Source organism: Helicoverpa zea, chromosome 5, assembly GCF_022581195.2.
Source record: "Helicoverpa zea isolate HzStark_Cry1AcR chromosome 5, ilHelZeax1.1, whole genome shotgun sequence".
Classification (NCBI taxonomy): domain Eukaryota; kingdom Metazoa; phylum Arthropoda; class Insecta; order Lepidoptera; family Noctuidae; genus Helicoverpa; species Helicoverpa zea.
This window is the reverse complement of record NC_061456.1, coordinates 9,792,044-9,811,367: the sequence shown is the minus strand read 5'-3', so window position 1 is coordinate 9,811,367 and position 19,324 is coordinate 9,792,044. Positions and strand designations below refer to the sequence as shown.

The 19,324-nt window shown below is 38.1% G+C and overlaps 2 protein-coding genes across 3 annotated transcripts in view; both read right to left on the bottom strand.

The window, feature by feature from the left end:
- LOC124630181 (putative protein kinase C delta type homolog) overlaps positions 1-11,885 on the bottom strand; it is a 36,406-nt gene extending 24,521 nt beyond the window's left edge. The window contains exons 1-4 of one of the 2 annotated variants that reach the window (XM_047163913.1): positions 11,743-11,885; positions 5,878-5,978; positions 4,365-4,566; positions 3,545-3,674 (exon numbers count right to left, since the gene is read on the bottom strand). In XM_047163913.1, coding sequence (XP_047019869.1) covers positions 3,545-3,674; positions 4,365-4,566; positions 5,878-5,978; positions 11,743-11,838 — 529 coding nt within the window. In that variant the 5' untranslated portion in view covers positions 11,839-11,885. Of the gene's footprint in view, positions 1-3,544; positions 3,675-4,364; positions 4,567-5,877; positions 5,979-7,782; positions 7,816-11,742 lie in introns of those variants that run through there. The other variant, XM_047163914.1, reaches the window with a different exon arrangement.
- Positions 11,886-12,487: 602 nt separating this feature from the next.
- LOC124630184 (odorant receptor Or1-like) lies at positions 12,488-18,694 on the bottom strand. Its single transcript, XM_047163917.1, has 8 exons — positions 18,500-18,694; positions 18,125-18,254; positions 14,240-14,444; positions 13,660-13,950; positions 13,475-13,574; positions 13,273-13,377; positions 12,942-13,097; positions 12,488-12,869 (listed from the first exon to the last, which is right to left on the bottom strand). Exons 1-8 carry the CDS (start codon positions 18,692-18,694, stop codon positions 12,825-12,827), a joined length of 1,227 nt encoding a protein of 408 aa, XP_047019873.1. The 3' UTR covers positions 12,488-12,824.
- Between the last annotated feature and the right edge of the window lie 630 nt (positions 18,695-19,324).

Below are 19,324 nucleotides of genomic sequence, written 5' to 3'. Positions count from 1 at the left end.
AATCACTTGTGATCGAAACTGCTTGAGCTAAATAACTGGAAATAAGGTCAAACTAAAAAAAAAATGAGTTCATATCGAGTAGCCAAGTTGTCAACTAACTAGATCATTTGACTTTATGATGGTGATATATTGTGGCAATTAATAATATGAGTAGTTCCTGATGTGCCTAGAATGTTTATTTTAGACATCTGATGGCTCTATACCACATACTAATGTTCATGCCTGATTTTTTTATATTTTTGAACCTTAGATCTATATTAATTATTGTATGCCGCAAGGCAAACTGTAACTCATATGAAAGATCTTAAAGTATATGTGCTTACAGTCCTTGCAAATAAACTGATTTTGATAAACTATGGGTCTCGGTATGAATGGTGATTTTTTTATTTAATTGTTTGTTCAATTATAATAAATCGTTGTCCAATAAATTGTTGAGGACTATACCTTAATCATAAATTTACATAGCAAAATCAGGGCCTGGTACTGGGAATCATAAGAGAATATCATTTTTCTTTCACGTTCATAACAAATCAGCATTCGTTGAACTTTTCTTCCCATTTTCTAATCAAGGATAGCTAGGAGAGTATTCGTTTACCATTGATTTTCAAAAGCTCTCATACTATGTTATCTGTTCGCGAAATTAGGTATGTCTACTCGACTACTCTGACGGTGGAATTCTTTAATTTATGTACCTATCCTTTGATGTGTGCTTTGAGATCGAATTCAACATTAGCTCCATATATAGATTACGTCCATTTTCTATTCACAAAACAACAGATAGATATATTATAGAATTCTGCAGTATATCTTGGTTATGCTGCATTCAGTCTTGTGGCCCATTTTTTGGCTGGCATTCAATAGGCTACTAATAAAATATGACTGCGAACAAAAAGTGCTTTAAAACAAATATAACGTGGATTTATTATCTAGAAAAGTAGTTTAAGATTTCCTACTTCAAGATAAACAATCATTTTATAACGACTATTGCAAAAAATGCATCTCTCGAGCTTAAAAATAAGAATGACGTTCTTATGTTTTTCTATTGATTTTGTGATCAAACAAAATATTCGGTTACATCATACTTTATTTAAGGCTCTTAACGTGATGGTTAATAAATTAAATTACCTACGAATGAAATAATTACCTAACGTTTCCAAGATAAATAGTTATTCATTCCTTATGGACTTTGATATAAAACAAACTTATACGAAAAGAAATTGCATCATCACCATCATTGTATGTACACGCTTATTTACTAACAATTTAATACATAAAAAAACTTCACTAACTTTAGAGACTTGACAGTTTAAAATACCACCCTACGTTATTCGTTGACCGTATTGCTCATTCGTAGCAATAGCGTAGCAGGGGCGTAGAACATTCGTAGGGTTGCGTAGCTCGCGTGTAGCTCGCGTGTAGCCCTGTCGTAGCGTGGCGTAGCACTAATGGTCACTTGAACAATTTCGTTACTTTCGTGTACTAAACGTTCTTTACAGCAAAATGAGTAGGTACATAATCTTATTTTGATCTTAAGGTATAGAAAAATATAATTAGAATAACTACAATTATAAATAATTCCAAACGAAAATTTATTATTTTGTCGAAAACTAAATACTTACTTTGCTACATGTAAAATGTCGAAGTAAAAAAAAACACTTAAACGCAACGCGTTTCAACTACACACACTGACATACAGAGAGGGAATAGAATTCTAGGAAGGCGTCGATTATTAAATCGATTAATTTCTTATACACCTGTCATACAAAATTGTCAGCAACTGCAACTAAGCCATAACTGCAACATACCAAGCTCCTCATTCACCATGCAGCTCAAAGCATGCACTCAAAATAAAACACAGGTGAACATCAGAAACGAGACAGGTACACACATAAATAATACGCATACTTTTATATAAATAGTCAAAATGGGATGGTCTGCCAATTTGAGATAGATTTCATTACACTCGACAACAGCGAATTCGGGTCAGTTGCAAAATGTATACTAATATTATAAAGCTGAAGACTTTGTTTGTTTGAACGCGCTAATCTCAAGAACTACTGGACCGATTTGAAAAATTCTTTCAGTGTTAGATAGCCCATTTATCGAGGAAGGCTATAGGCTTTTTATCCGGGTTCGTGCCGAGGTTCCCACGGGATGCGGGTGAAACCGCTGACAGAAGCTAGTCTTTTATATTTAAAGACGGATAAAAAGTTAGCGCGTTCAAACAAACAAACAAACAAACTCTTCAGCTTTATAATGTTAGAATAGATTTGGTATATCTCAATTGATTTATACATTGATTTACTAGATTTTAAAAATTCTTCTATGGGCCAATTTTTGCAATGATACAAAATTTCTTCTAATAAATATATGGCCCTTGGTTTTTATAACACACTGACATATCTACTTAACATTTAGGTTCTCATGTCTTAAATATACCGTTTAGCATACCAATTAAGCACTAATTACATTTTTTATTTTTTGCTAAGCAGCTACATTCTAAGTACAACCAAAGCAAATATTTACACGTGACTCGTATTCAAAGTTCTCGAGTGTACACCAGTATTTTGGTCGCCCTTCCAGCCCACGCAAGTTATAGCGATCCATAGTGAAACAATTGATTCTCGTGTACGACACTCATTGCAATCATTTATTATTGCACTGTCTAATATTAGACCGGCCTTGATCCTCGATCATGAGTGTTGGCTTCTACAATATTAGCTTAGCTTTTCCAATAACAAATACTTGAAGAAACTATGTAAGTTGACGCGTCACTGTTGGTCTTATTACTAAGAACATTGTTATTGGTTACATTTCTTAGAATCTATGTGTGCCATTGTTTTTATTAGGAAAATATACAGCAATACAGTGGTCTCTATTTATGATATACTGTTGAAAAGAAAAAAATACTAGTGGAAGTCTTGTTGCGTCAACTTCAAGTTGCAAATTGTCTAAAGCCTCACGCTTATGATCGAGGATTATACCCACGTAAGTTGAACGATCAGGGAGTGCACGCAAATGAAATCAGTAAAGTGGCTTTAACTATGGCGATAGAATATAACAGGTCTTTATGTGCTCATGCTTGTAAATGTTTATATTCTGCAGGCTTTATAAAATACACACAACATGAATAAAGGCTTACTATACTGTTTTTCTTCTTCTTTCGTGTCGATGACATGTCTTATAGTGAGACTACTTTTTGTCAGCCCAATATGCCACAGCGAGAGCACGGCCGGACGTTTAGATCCAGAATCCACCAATGCAGAGATTATAAACAACCAATAGAATTCATTCACTTAGGGATACTTTGAATGAGCGAAGACGACGTGTTTGAATAACGAAATTCTATTGTTTTCAAAACTACTCTATTCCTCTTCTCTTTGGTGGAGACTGTGTACCTACTTATTCACATTGTGTATATTTTGGGTTCCATAATACCATTATAAATTTCGATACTGCTCCGTTAAATACAGTAAGTTATTTTTTAATTTGCGTGCACTCCCATCATCATATAGACCTCAACTCCTACACCTGACAGGCGTACCTTCACACTTGAGCTCCTGCTTGAAGAAGCCGTACAGCATCGCTCCGCAGTGGTCGCAGAAGGTGGGCGACATGAACTGGTGCGGCCGGAACCGATGCGGCACGTCCACCTTGAACCTCTCGCGGAGGTACTGCAATAGTAAGATACAATATTAAGTGAGTAACATAGCGATTGAGATTCATTGATGGCAGGGGTTTCATCCCTTTTCTTAGGGAACTTTTTTTCACACCTGCTGACAATATTTTCAAAAAATTAATCAGCATTTTTTGCATGAAAGAGGAACAAACATCCACGTTGGTATCATATGTATCGTATTGCATACAAATTTTCGCACGCTTTTGATCGTGGATAAAGAGTCTTCTTACTTTTTAAGACAAAATAGATTACGAGGTGTGGTAACTCAAATCTATACTAATATTATAAAAAGGAAAACTTTGTTTGTTTGTTTGTTTGGTTGTAATGAATAGGCTCAAAAACTACTGGATCGTTTTTAAAAATTCTTTCACCATTCGAAAGCTACATTATCCACGAGTAACATAGGCTATATTTTATCCCGGTACGGGCAGTAGTTACCACGGGACGCGAGTAAAACCGCGGGAAAACGGCTAGTGTTTGATAAAGTAGAAGAAATAAATCATGCAGCAAAAATTACTGAGGCTTGGGAATCGAACCCACTACCTCATAGTCAGCCACACGAGTTTATTTATTTTGTTCAATTCAAAGTCTAGTGCAGACGAGAACATTTTATAAGTCTCAACAAATCATAAATCAGTCACGCAGCTCTTCACATACGATAATTTCAATAAACATCGTAACTCACCACGGTAGTTTCTGAGTGTGCGGATGAGCCCGTACATTTTCCAAGCAGCTTGTTGTGACATCTCTTGTGGACAGCCGTCTGGCAGACGGAGCACCGGTAGCCCTGCTTGCCGAAGCCCCATAGGAACTCCTTACAGAATGCGCAGAACGTCGGCTGACGGAAGAACTTCGCCACGAAACAATGGCCGTTCACTTCGTGGATCCTGGAAAGAAGGAAAATATATGTATAAAAATGAGTCGGGTTTTCCTTCCTGACGCTATAACTCCAGAACGCACGAACCGATTTCCACGGTTTTGCATTCGTTAAAATTTCTCTGGCTCGTTTCTCTTTCGTTTTGAAAGTTGTCGGGCTCCGTGAGGTTATATAGACAAAAAAAAATTCTTCATCTTTTAATCACCAAACAAAATGTTACATAAAACGAAGCCATCTCGTGGCGAAAAGGAGTTCGCCGGGTTTGCTAGTAGGTACATAAAACTATAGTGTTGAATTAAGTATGGACCGATTGTGAAAATTGAGAAGCTAATAGAGAGTTCTATTATACCCCAGAATGCAGTTTTAAACAATATTTTTTGAGAGCACATAAAATATAGTCGCATACGTAGATAGCTAGTTTAATCATAAGTATTTATGAGCATGTCAAAAAATTCACAATATTATGTGGGCAGGAATCAGGAGCACTTTAGATGACGATGATTGATTATGTTACAAAATTTACTTAGACACAGCCAAGTGTGAGTAAACAAGCAATAACTCAGCTCACTAGGACACTTCACATCCTGGATGTTGTGAGTGATCTGTGACGCTTTAATGCACGCATAAATAAAAGTTCGCGAGCAATTTACCACCGGAACGGGGAGTTCCAGTTCATTTCAATAAATTACATAAGTTGTGTCGTATATTGTTGGAAGAGTGAACATGACGGGTGACACGTAGGCGATACCAGCCGATGGACCGATGCTAACACACTTGCGCCAAAAATCTTAAACGCGAAGTTGCAAAATTAGTTTAGAGGAGGCGTGATATATTGCCGTAGATTATAATGTGCTCTAAGCCTAGATAATGTTTTCCCTCACAATACAGAATTTTAAGAAGCATAGAATGAAAGAAATATGTTTTTTAATTCCTCATTTTTCGGTCAGTTAGAGGCGGATTTTGTGTGATTTTCCTTACTACGTTGTAAAGTTTCAAAGAAGCCGTATCATTGTTGCCTTGGTTAGTTAACATGGCCGCGATAAGTAATTTTCCTGTCTGCCAGTTACAATGGTTCGCCCAGAAAGTGTACCTAAATTATAAGTGTCTCTGTATACATAAATTATAAGTTCTTAGTTCGTCCGGGGCTACGGGATTGTTCGAAAGAGTTACCACGGCCCTGGTACCTAAGAAGGAACATGATCAGTTTTAGTAAGTAAAAGTCTGACACTCCATCACATTGCACCTACAGCGGGAGAAGTCATTTGAAGATTTTCCATAAAAATAAAAGACCTTTATAATAAATATTAAATAGTATACTTACTTATGGTGTTTGATAGCACCGCGCCGCTGCGTGATGCGCTTGCCGCGGGAACGGCGAATGGCACCTTCGCCACCCTCGCCGCAGACCCCGCCCGGCAACCACTGGAAACCATACATTTATAAATTAATACACTTAATTTTCAGCCAAGAATTTTATTATTTATAACATTTTACATACTTTACTAAATCAAATATGCACACAAATCAACCTTGTTCTAAAAAAATAAAATGGATACAGTATCCATTTTCTGCTTAGCCTTTTCATAAATATATTGGAGCGGCTTTAAGTCTAATTAGATGTGGCTGAGTACAGTATTTTACATGGAGCGACTGCATTTCTGACAGCTAAAGATTAAAACTAGATTATGTGTTTCATCAAAATCGACATACCAAAAAAACAAACAGACAGATAAATACTCCTTTTTGTTCACATTTCTGTAGTAAGTGGGATTTTTTAATTTAAAATTCGAATTTTTGAATTCAACTATGTGATTTTTTGAAGTTTCAATCTATAATGTAAGAATAGAAAATTAGTTACACAAATTAATATTTAAGAATTTAGGTCAATAATTTCAAACATCTAATTACGCACTGAAAAACAATCCAGTTAGCAGCGGTGCGTGGCGCGTTGTTTACATCGACATTTCAGTACAAACAATCGCAGTTGAGTATGCATGGCGCTACGGCGGGCGTGATGTAGCGCGAGTCGCGACGCATACGCCGTAGTAATTCGTTTGTGAGCTTCCGCGTTCGTATTATATTGAAATCGTTGAATAATAATTGATTTTCTTTCATGTTTTATAGTTATTGGAATATAATGCTTAGGCCCAAGTTCACTTACCTACACCTGTCAGTTTGTTATGCGACCGTTAAATATGAACGTTTAAAATCAAAAGTAAACCTAACGTTTATGTTACCGGTAAACCTTTACACTAACTATATATTTTGCAGTTAAAAGCATTTGTACCGTCTTATATACCTAGAGTTATAATTAAACTCATCGTTTGAGACCAAATACCATTCCAATGAGTGTTGAAATTAGCTGTGCTTAGATTTTTTGTCATCCCCTTGTTATACACCATACCGTGACCATAACAGTGGATTGTAAACATTTGTAGTAGCGATTAACTATTTGTTGTTTAGGCGCTCGAGCACTTATGTCACTCAACGCTAATTACGGGACTTGACAACTTGCCAACAATCCGCACCCACATTGGACATGAAACAGCGACTACCACGAAACAAAACATACCGTAGCGAGAGCCATGTCACCGGCAGCCTCAACGTTTATTAGGGAAGATGAACACATATCATTATTAATATCCAACGGACAAATTATTTCTTCATGAACAAAATAAAAATAAGCCCTTGCTGACAGAGACAGTTACAAATCATTTAATTTCAATGATACAAAAGTTTTATGGAATGAGGTGAAATTCCAAAATAACTTTCTTACGTTTTCCTTGAAGCGAAAGCGATAATCTAAATCTGCTAATCTGCTAATAGCGCATCAAGATTAAAGAAAATACTTTAAGAGCGAAAATAAACAAATTTAGTTCTGGAAAACAGAATTAGCATTGAATAAATTTAGTTTCTACGACGACTTTTGTATCTACCCACGCAAATGTTACAGTTCAAACAAATATTTACTTAAACGATTCTACATAACTCAGCAAAAAGTAGAATACTTATTTAATAAATTAAATAAACCTATTGTGATGTCATGATTAATCAACACATGTTAATTTATAAATAAGTGCATGGGCGGCCCGCTATGCGTGTCGCGCCGCTCGCTACGAAGCCCGCGGTTATTTACATTACGACGCTTCTTATTCAGCAGTATCAACGTAAAGCTCTCTGAAAGCCAAGAATTTGGATGCCGTTCGAAACGAGAAATTGGACATACCCGAAACCAAGATGACATCGCACGTAACTGATGTCGGTGTGTGGACACATCGCCAAGTCACACGTCACAGCAACTGGCCGGGATGCACAAAAATGCCATCGCCAATAAACATCGGATTCTGTGATACCGATGTAGTGCCCTTACAGCCGAAGGGACACAACTAGATGCACCGGTATTTGTATAGAAAGCGTCGCGCTCAAGGCCTGCGAATTCCCTGGCATGGATCCGGGTGGCTACAGTTGAAATACACGGCAGTGTCAAATGGCCAAAATTGAGAATTCGTTTGTCATAATGTTGAGATGCGGCGCGGTCACGTGACCGATCGCAGTACGCGATGCGTTCGATTTGCAGTCGCATGCACATGTGTTAGCACAACGTGGCATTGGGCTGCTGCTCGAGACTACCGGACAGAGGTAATTCCCAATTGATTTTCCATTCAGACGTTACTACATCAAAGGAAATTAGATTGGCAAGATTATAATCTCGAGTCCGTGATTCCGTTTCAATTAACGCCGGGTTGAAACGAAATGCTGCTCACAACACGTTATGTTGTTTTAAACTAACCGTCAACTGGTATGCGCATTATGCGCGAGTCTTGTTATAGTTTCTTTAGAGTCATTAAATTACAAAAAGCTCCCTTCGAAACTGCTGAATTTTATCACACATCTTACCCTTTCTCATAGCAAGCATAGCATTGGTCGCAATAAATCTTTGGCACTGCCACTCCTCCACTTCGGACCTTAGTAGGTGCCTAATTCCTGAAGTATCTGTATTTGATAGAATGGTTTTCTTTCATGAATTATAATTATTTTTTCTTTCGCAAGATATTCGATAATTCAAGTTCTGCAGTTTGATCGAGTAGTATCGAGGAGAAAATTTACCCTGTAACCATACCCAGGTTTGACCTAATTACCTATTTCCTTTATTAACCGTTATTCCGTACGAGAAATAAAGCCAGGCCGAGTTCCCGCGGTAAAAAATACATTCCTGCAGAAAACAAACACACATACCTACCCACTATTTTATTTTTTAACCATATCCGTTCTCGCAAAACTTGATTTATCTTTTTTTATAAAAAGCAACTTTATGCTCATAATAATTAATGAATGCAATTTTTTTGATGTCACACATAAAGGTATTATTACTTTTATCTTAATGTTTACATTTTCAAATAGCAAAGTCATGATGATGCTGAGAACGTTATGGTAATTTGTACAACATACTTAATTCGGATAGGTACTTCATACGAAATACATTTTTGCACCATCATGCTTGCCGAAGCAGTTAATTATCCTTAAACAAGTTCGTTGGACTCGTTTATTTAATGGTGATAATTATTTGAACAATGAACAAAATAGGCACTGCGCAGCAGAGGTGAACGTGGACTCTCAAAGAAATAGTGGAACTTGCCCAGCCAGCTATGAAGTAAAGCTGGAGATGAGGAACAGTCTCTTCTCCTTGGTTCACTCGGATACCTAACCCCGTTTGGTTGTCCCCATAATCTGTCTCCCACAACTCCATCACCAAACTTATTTAAATTTATTCTTAGGAAAGCTTACAGACTAATGACAATTTTAATAACTTAATGTACATATTTCTAACTACCTAAGAACAAGCTTCCGCCATTAAAAAACATAAACTTCATAGGAGAGATAATGGGGAGTAAAGTAGGACGTGCCTGCTTGATTCGTTTCCCGCATCTTTTGCCATTTGATAGACTGATAATATTATTACAATTCTCACAAACAGTTTCGATTGCCATCAGGTCAAGTATACATAGAATACCAAAGTTAGCTTCTGAGGATTACCTGCTCTAGCTCTACCTAGACCAGACACCAAGGCTGAGACATTTTGGCTGGTTAAAGTAAAAGTCTTATCTTTAATTCTCAACCTTTTTTGTTCGAAGTAAACTTGAACGTGGCTTGAGAATCGTGCGAGGAGCATCAAGGTTGAGTGGTTGCGTGGTAAATGCAGGAGTAAAAATAGACGGAACCCAACGGTACGTTTCATGGTACTGCTGCGTTGTAATGCTTGCGTCAGCGCTCATTCAGGTATCACTCGCTTGCTATCATAACAGAATAACGACAAGTCTTAATTTTTGAGTACGTGTAAAAACGGCCAAATGACGTATGCTGTCGTTGTTAGTGATGTCCCATTAACTTTTGCTCGTAAACAGCTTGTAAAGTTATTTCTATCTCAACTATTAGGTTTTGGCAGTAGGTCCCTTTTCTGATGATGCCTTGATTAATACCCCTAGAGCCCTACTTATTACCGACGTAGGTACCTATTCTAAAACATACCTACCTACTGTCAGAGGCATTTTTTAAAATGAGGGATTTTAAATAGGTAGCCGATATTTTAATTGACGAATTAACCCTTCAGGTTTTACTGTCAGATGAAGATGAATTTGCGTATTTTTTCCGAAGGTTATATGATTCGAATGAATAGACGCTAGCCATTTTCGAAATCGAATGTTCTCCGATCGATTTCAATTTAAAATGAAGCGATGTGAGTTGTAAACTGAATGTCTAACAATAGATATCATAATACAGCGAAGATACATAAACATCGTGAAATGGGTATCGAACGAGTTCAGAGTAACAACAGCTTGTACTAACAACATTTGAATATTTACATGTGGAGCAGTCTTAATATTTTTTTTTATTTAAGGATAAAAAATAGTTTTGAATAGTTAATCGTGGTTTGGTTAGTGCAGGCAGGGCAGGTAAAAAAATTGGATACAAGCCCCACTTAAACTCTGTACATTTTACTTAGGAAACAAAGAGCAAATATTTTGCTCTTCCATTCGTCCTTTACTTGCGAACTGCAAATAAATTGAGAACAGGGCATGCAGAAGTAGGTACATGTATAAAATTCTGAGTCTTGGATAGAATTAAATAAGTCTTTTTCTGTGATCGTAATTACTGAATGTGCATGTTTTAATGACATACATAGTAAGGAAAAACACTCCACGGAAACTGGACCGACGAAGGAAAACATCATTACCACAAATGTAACAATCAGGCTGAAAATTCTACCATGACCGTACAAGTAGGTAGGTACCTACTGGCACTTTTTCTTCTCTTAAGGTACCGCTCCTGCCCAGCGGGGCCCAGCAGGGCCAAGGCCTGCCGGGGCTGCGGGTTGTTCGAAAGAGATACCGCGGCCCTGGTACATAAAAGGCCTATGACGGAACACGACGGTTTTTAGTCAGTAAGAGTCTGACACTCCCTCACCGCTGCTAACCCACAGCGGGAGAGGTCATTTGATGATTTTTGACGTCGGTAAAAAAAAAAACGGTACCGCTCCTGGCTGCTTAGTTAATTGATAAAAAAGCTGAATACTCTATTGAAGATCATATATTTGACGAGTTTCTTGTTTATAAAGTGTGAAGGTTAAGACCTATGCCTTGAATGGATTTGAAATTGGTATCTAACGTGCGCCTCACGTCTCTAGGATGAATGTTCAGCTTGTTGCAAATAGTCAACAAGACAATAAATCGGTCCTTGGAACATTTTTTTAGGGTAGATAGCAATTAGATGCGGTATGTCTGACGTATTGAGATTAATAGTTAAGATCATTCTCCGTTTATTATATTTGTTACATCCGTTATGTCTGTTTAATTGCGGAATAAAATTTATATCTCTCTCGTTTAATGCCTCCACCTCGAATGGCCGCCTGGAATTAACTTGCTCTACCAATTTAAACGAAATATCTTAAAGCTTTCTCTCTGTCTACTACCTAATGACGCCAATGATTGCTGGTGATGACAGAACAAGCAAGATATGTAACTCCTCATAATGGTGGGTGAAGAGATATTCTTATACCTAGATATTTTTCATTGTCACAATTAGACACATTACTTCTACATGGCAATGGGAAAATTGAAACGTTGGTAATTGACAAGAAGGTTAGATGGCGTTATTAGTAAATAGTAAATGTGCGCTGTGAGAGACTCACATAGTCAGCATGGAGTCGCTGGTGCGGGCGGGCGGGGCCGCGGACGCGCGGCGCGGGCGAGGTGCGGCGGCGCGCCCCCCCGCCCGTGAATATCATCGGCGCGCGCGCATGGGCGCCGCGCGGCCGCCGCGAGTGCCGCGGCGCTGCGCAGCACGCCTCGCGCCGCCGCCGCGAGTGCCGCGGCGCTGCGCAGCACGCCTCGCGCCGCCGCCGCCGTGCACAGAGATCTCCCGCCGCGCCCGCACTCGCGTATTTATAAACGGAATTCCACACGCTCTATTCGCGGCCGGATACAACTTTTTACACGACTTTCAGCACTTACGTCGTACGGAGCACTGAAGAGGCGGGTTTTGCCGGTTTGGGCTCCTGAATTGTCTGGCAAAGCCCGCGTGAGTCACAGCGCAAGCATCTTCCCGCCGAAGTTAAGCGGTTCTCTCAAGAAACAGTGCTTAAAATAATTGTATTACAAGATTGTGAAAACGTTGCGGTCGCGCCGACGAGTAAATAAAACACAAATATTTATTTATAGTTTGCCTCTAATGTTTATTTTTCAGTGACACAGACAGCAGACGAAAACAATGATGCTTTCTTTTTGGTTCAAATAACTCCGTCAACACATTATGATCAAGTGCTCATTACACTGAGCCACAAAATACTGAAGAAACGACTTAATAAATAGTTTGCAGATATTTGTTTACGTAGGTACACAACCGTTATGAGACAGAGCTGTAGAACAATACAAGTCTTGGGTTTCGACAACGGCTTACTTCAGGCGGTGGGCTGTACTGCTGGCCATAAAACAGCAGTAAATAGGCGCAATGAATCAAACGGTGGTCAATTTTACGACCGACCTCTGATTCTGCTGTATACAAATATCGCTAGAACTCACCAACACTAGGTATATTGTTATCATATGTACCGAACTAAAAAAGTACCGTAACATTACAGTAAAAATCATAGCCTGAAAGACAAAAGTTTTTTTTTAAATTACTAACGTAGTACTTATTATTTCAAAGCATATCCTTCCCTGTACGAGAAGAGGCCTGTGCCCAGCATTTGCGGTGACACAAAATTTTCAACTTTTAACGATTCAAGAACGTGAAGAGAGTGTATGAAGACCGCAACACCTGAAAACGTACTTATTATTAGATGTTTTTCAAACAACGACATATCGTAGGCGCTTGATAATCGGCCTTTACCGCAATGTACGTGTCCAAAGACATAGGGATGACATATGCGGTGCGAGGCGCTATCGGCCTGCCGCAGCACTGCATCATCACCAGCAGTTGTCTTCGGAACCGTGGTGACAGCTTCATCCAGTCGCAGCAGTATATCGACTGATTTACCAGCTCGCTCTGCAAACACACGTAGGTAAATGTTACACGAGGCCCTGCCAAATTTAGATGAATTACTTTTACTACGCTTTGTTTAGGAGTCATGCGAAGCCGCTACAATTATTTAGCAGCCAATTTATACGTGATGAAGTGGAGCCTACTGGTAACACGTGCGTTTTATGTCTCAATCAGTTACCTCAACTTTGAGTTGTGTCCCGAAATAGCAGTAAATAAACAGCTGAGCTAGCATGCAACCCAAATACACGGCCATGGAAACAAACTCGGCCGAATATATGCTTAACTGAAAGAACAAACAAGTTTTAAGGAAATATTAATTAGGAAATTGAAATAATGTGCTCTATTTAGTGAAAACATGTTCATCCCAAGCTTGAACGTACCCCGACGATCTTGTACATAGTCATGCATATGACCCAAGCCATCACAAAGAATTGCACGACCATTGCTTCGCCGAATATCGACTCTACTTCTTTTGCAAACCTGGAAACCAATCAGCGGACAGAAACCCTTGATGTTAATAGCGAATGAACCACGCTAAGAAAATCTTCCCAAAAATTAAACCTACCGCAAAATCTGATAATAATGCTGCACACATTTCTTAAGTCTCTCTTGTATCGCCACTCTCTCCTGTTGTTCATCTTTATAGGATGTACTATAGAGATCAGTCCTCTTGTTATACTGTGTATTTATACTAGCTGAGTCGTCAAATTCTACCAACTGTTCCAAGTTGTGGCGAAGCATCTGTATTTGTATTTTGGCCTGCGCGTAAAATGCTACGATCGTGCAGTCCATTGTTACGTTCCCGTAAGCTTGGAAGGTTATCAGAATAATCATATAGGCCAATGCCAGCGAGAATCTAAAAATTCATTCAACATTAGTAACAACACACATAGGTACTCTTCGTAAGTAAAAAGTGGCTTCATACAGGTTTTAAGCGATTTGAAAACACCTGGCAAACGGGAAGCACTTGTGTTACATCATTAAAGCCATCAGTAGCCGATTTTGTAGTAAACGCATATAAATTGCCTGTTTGACTAATGTTATGCAAAAACGTAGACAAAACATATTAGGCCAATCCCATATTTCGACCGAAAATGTGTAGGATGTGTAACGGATTTTTTTATTTAGAAGGTAACAAAGCTTACGTAATCGTGCTCGAGGTCTCGAAAGGAAAGTACCCGGTGAACTGCACTTCTTCGCCTAAAGCCCTGTTGACGATGGGGAACACAGTCCACATAGTGCCACATGTAAATATCGCTCCGTGATATAACGTGAGAAGCTTAGACATGACCAGTGCATTTTCTTTCAGCACCTCTACATGATACGGCTTGGTTGCTTCGAAAACGGGTCCTGTGGAAAAATATTGAACCACCCAAAACAAAAATGTGAAAGACTGCCAAGTTCGATAAAAATAGTTACTTTTTAATGATGTTACTTGGAAAGTTTTCATACACCTTGTTATAAACCTACTAAACGCAATGAATCAAGTATTTAATTTTCTATTAAAACTTACCAAGTAACATCATTAAAAAGTAACTATTTTTAACTGAGGTATGTGTATGGAACTTGGTACTTATTCAGATCTCACTTCTTTTATAGGCGAAGCATTCCCATATTATCGAACTTGGCAGTCTTTCACATTTTTGTTTTGGGTGGGATTTCATTTATTTTTGTAAGGTTGTTTATTTTATTTTTTTCTTATGATGAAGTTAGTTAAAGGAATGTCTCATTTATACTATCTTTTAGATTTTTTAATATGCACTATGTTTCTTACAAAGAAATGAACTAGATTAACTATATAAATGGACTAGATTTACCAACTGACTGACATGACATGTTATCATATATTATTATTATATGTATGTCTCATCCAGACCTCGGGACTATAGAGTCCCGGATTTTTGGGAGGCGAACGTGGGGCCGAAGCCAACACGTTGAAGCCCTTTTGAGACAACTTTAATGAAATGGTGACACACGACGATTATCCCTGTATACACTATAGAAATGTACCCAAGGACAATCCCCGGTTCTGTGCTAAACTATTGCTAACTATGGATGAAAACTACTTGGGCTATTGTGATGGGATGCTAATGGACTAGGAATGGGGAAACTACGGGAACTATGGCACCTGCCGATGACAATGTATTAAATACATGTTAAAATGGCAGGTGGAGACTCGCCAACTCACTTACTGGGCCCCCGGGAATCAGTCACTGAAAAGCAACAAGAGGGCAACAGGGGCATGAGCGGCTGAGAAGGGTGAGGATACCTCGGCGGACTTATTATTATTATTTTTTTAATTTATTTAAAGGGCTTTGTCGCTTAGCGACCACATCGCCCAGTTCGAGATAAACAATGATTAGTACTTATCACTAGCTTACGATCTACCTACTTATAACTAATTGATACAAATGTTTCGCTCCGTCGGATGTTGGATAAGCAAGAACAGCGTTACAGAAACCGATGTCATTCGTTCTTTGCCATCCCAAAATGTGGATCCTAATATTTTCATTCCGGGCACATTCCATCAAGATATGGAAGACATCCTCGACCACTCCGCATGAATCACAACATGGCGACGGAACTTTTTTCATTAAATAGTTAAACTTATTTGATGGAATATGTCCGGAGCGAAGCCTTAAAGCAATAGTGACTAAAATTTTATTGAGATCACAATCAATCCATGGAACCCGAGGAATCTCTGACTGGATAGTCCGATACCAAATCCCCTTTTCTTTTGACCTTTCATCAAAATACTCCTGCCAAAGATCAAAACACTTATTTTTTGCTTTTCTAAAATAGTCCGAAAACAATGGGTTAACATTCATGGTAACACCATCAACGCACGCTTGCTTGGCGAGCATATCCACCACATCATTCTCCTCATACTGTACGTGTGACGGAATCCATTGGAGACGAACCGTTCTACCACTGGATTGAAGTTTTAAGATTGATTCATATATGGCGTAGGCTGTCGGAACACCTCGCACGTGAGAAGTGTTCCGAGCCAAATGTTGCAGCGAACTTTTGGAGTCTGTCAGAATCACAAATTTATCGCCATTGACCGACAGAATATAGGATAAGGCTTCCAATATAGCAATCAGCTCAATGTGCATAATGGAAATATCTGAATCAATCTTAAACTTCAAATGGCTTATCAGAACTGGGTCCCAGAAGGCTGCCCCTCCCAAAAGTTTGTCTTTGGAACCGTCAGTAAAAATTGTATGATAGTCTGAATATTGATCTTGTATATATGAAATACATAATTGTTTTAACTGTATGACATTGTAATGACGTTTAGCTTTACTGATACTAGGGATTTTATCAATGACGATATGGGACAAATCTATGCTACTAATCCACTTATCGAAGGAAAACATTCCAAGTTGAGCACTAGAGTGTACAGGAGAAGAGTTATACTGTGAAAGGATGGTAATTAGTAACGGCAACTTTTTATTGTGCCAATAACTGGAACCTGTGACTAGTGAAAGTTTTTCTAGTAATTGTATAGTTTTATTGTTGAGAAGAGATTTTGATTTTAAAATGAATTTACTGGCTAAGTATCTACGACGTATAAAAAGTGGTGGAATACATAACTCGCTTTCCATAACATGTATTGGGGTGCTGCGTATAAATCCACCAATAACGCGCAATGCCTGATTTTGAATACGATCTAATTTAATTAATTTAGAGTTGCAGCTATTGTCATATAAGAAACTAGCATAATCAATTCTGCTTCGAATTATGGAAATATATAGACGTCTTATATGTTTTTGGTGGACTCCCCATCCCGGACCTGATAAAACTTTCAGTAAATTAATGAACTTTAGTATTTTCTGGGAGGTTTCATTAATATGCTTACCCCATCTTAACGAACTATCCAGCCAAAGACCTAAATATTTTATATTACTAACAACATTAATTGAAATATCGTCATCTAAACAAAAATTAATTGATTTCCTAAAACATCCTTTTTTAAAAACACATATCTTAGTTTTATTAGGAGACATCGTTAGACCTAATTTATCAATTAACACTATAGTGTATCGTAAAGCAGACCGAAGATCTTCAAATGCTAAATCTAAATTATTTTTGGTCGAATACAACACAAAATCATCAGCATATTGAGAGATACTAACCTGAGTAATATTATGACATATATGCGATGTATCATATATTATGTTCGTGGATCAAAGTTACACATTCGTTATTTTCGAAAGTGATTCACACTTGGCCGTTTTCAGATTTTTATTTTACTTCTAACTAAACTAAATACAAACCATTCGAAGATATATTATATAAATATAGATAAATTTAGTTCGTTTTAGTTCCTTAGGGGTATAAATTTACACCGGGTATAAAACACCTTCATTATTTTGAAACCGACTCACACTTGGCCATTTTCAGATTTTTCCCTTTACCTTGACATAAAGACCTACCTCCATGCCAAATTTCAAGTCAATACGACCATTGGAAGTGGTCTAGGTTTTTGATGAGTGAGTCAGTGAATCAGTCAGTCAGTGAGTGTATAGTAAAAATAGCGATTTTCTGACGTCAATATCTCAAGACCTACAATAGGTATATTAATGAAATTTTGTATTTTAGATAAGTGAGGGGGTCTCAATAGATACTAGAAATTTGATATGCGTAAATAAAATAGATTTTGAGTTACAGGGGGGTCGAATTTGGCCCGAAATGGTTCGTGTAATATAACCCATGGCCGGTGTGTCGCTTTTTTTGCTCGAACTTGGCGGACACACTGCCGTGTGTCTAGATTATATATCTCAACTTTCACTGAAGTGCTTAGGTATGTAAGTACTTTTCTTCAGGCACTATACATTCACCCAATTATCTCGCTGCGGAAGACACGAATTACTTCTAATTTTATGCTTCCGTTTGTCTGAATCTGTGAGGATTTAACAAACGCTGTAGGGAGGTTTTCTACGGAAAACGTTGAAATTTGAATTTTGCTTCTGCAAGACTAAATTACAGTTTAGCACCTTTTTCACGATGGAAATAAAGATACAAACCATTGATAATGTTGATGAGTTTGTCAATCCGTTGAGTCCTGAGATTGAAGGCCACTTGTTTTCCCAGCGAGTTCAGGGTTGTAAGCAATATGAACAGCGTATCAACTATTAGATTGGTGCTGTGTCTGACCTGATATTAGAAACAAAATAAATTATTATGAAACTTCTGAAATCATTCCTGAGACTAGTTTTGAGTTGCATGTAATTTTAAAACATCTTCAACTCATCGGTTCCTGGAGTGTTAGGGAAGGGGACATTAAAATTTTCAATTTTACGAATATTTTCTGTCGACAGTAAAATCAATGCCTGCCTATGGACACCATGAGACATCAGCACTTGGATTCCTTGCTCTTAGACTACGGAAACAAGGCTCACCTGCACAACCCGTATGACATGTTGCAAATTGTACGTTAGAATAAAAGTCCACGACAGAAAACGATAAATGTTGTGCAAGAATTGTTTCTGGGGAGACAAAGGCTTCAAAACTATTTTGAAATAGCCGACTCTTGCCAACGCATCAAAATGAGGTCTAAACCCTTGGAAAGTAGAATATTTCATGGCTTCCTCCATTTTGCAAAATTATAGTAGCCTAACTGACTGATGTAGGTATTAAAGTATGGGGACTTGGAATGGTTTACTACGCCTACTTATAAATCACATTTTAAGTACATAGGGGTCGTGTTAATTATCTCGGTTGGGGTGTCAAATTACTTACACATTGATATGCATAATTGACCAATAGCTATAGGGTGGTGCAATTTGAAACCTGAAATTGAGCCATCTCTGCTGTCTAGGGTAAATGTCGGTAATTTCCGAGTTCATGTAGTATTGTAGCACACGATCGTTTATTGACTGTGCACGGGGTTTCGGATTCGAATTGCTCTGTGTTTTTAACCGACTCCCGAATTGCAGTCTGGAAGTTGGTGGTGCTACGGCCACGTGCCTTGTAAAGCTTGTTGATGCTTTAGGTCCTGAAATTTCTCCATTTCCTTCAAAATATGAGAGTGGAGGAAGCAGTGTCAGCAGAATCTGAATCGGAAATATCTAAGCAAGGGTCTATTGAATAGTAAGAAGCTAGTCGCGATTTATATCGTTTCAGTTACCTATTGAAGATAATATAAAGCAGTACCTACCTATGGAAATAAGTCGGTATTTCCAACAACATCCTGAACTCTATGTGACCATGAGGGTGTTAATTTT

Coding starts and splice junctions, on each gene's coding strand:
- LOC124630184 (XM_047163917.1), bottom strand. CDS start 18,694: ATGGAGGAAGCCATGAAATATTCTACTTTCCAAGGGTTTAGACCTCAT. Junction 13,575..13,659: donor CATTATTATCAGATTTTGCG/GTAGGTTTAATT, acceptor ATTGGTTTCCAG/GTTTGCAAAAGAAGTAGAGT. Junction 12,870..12,941: donor CTTTGGACACGTACATTGCG/GTAAAGGCCGAT, acceptor GTACGTTTTCAG/GTGTTGCGGTCTTCATACAC.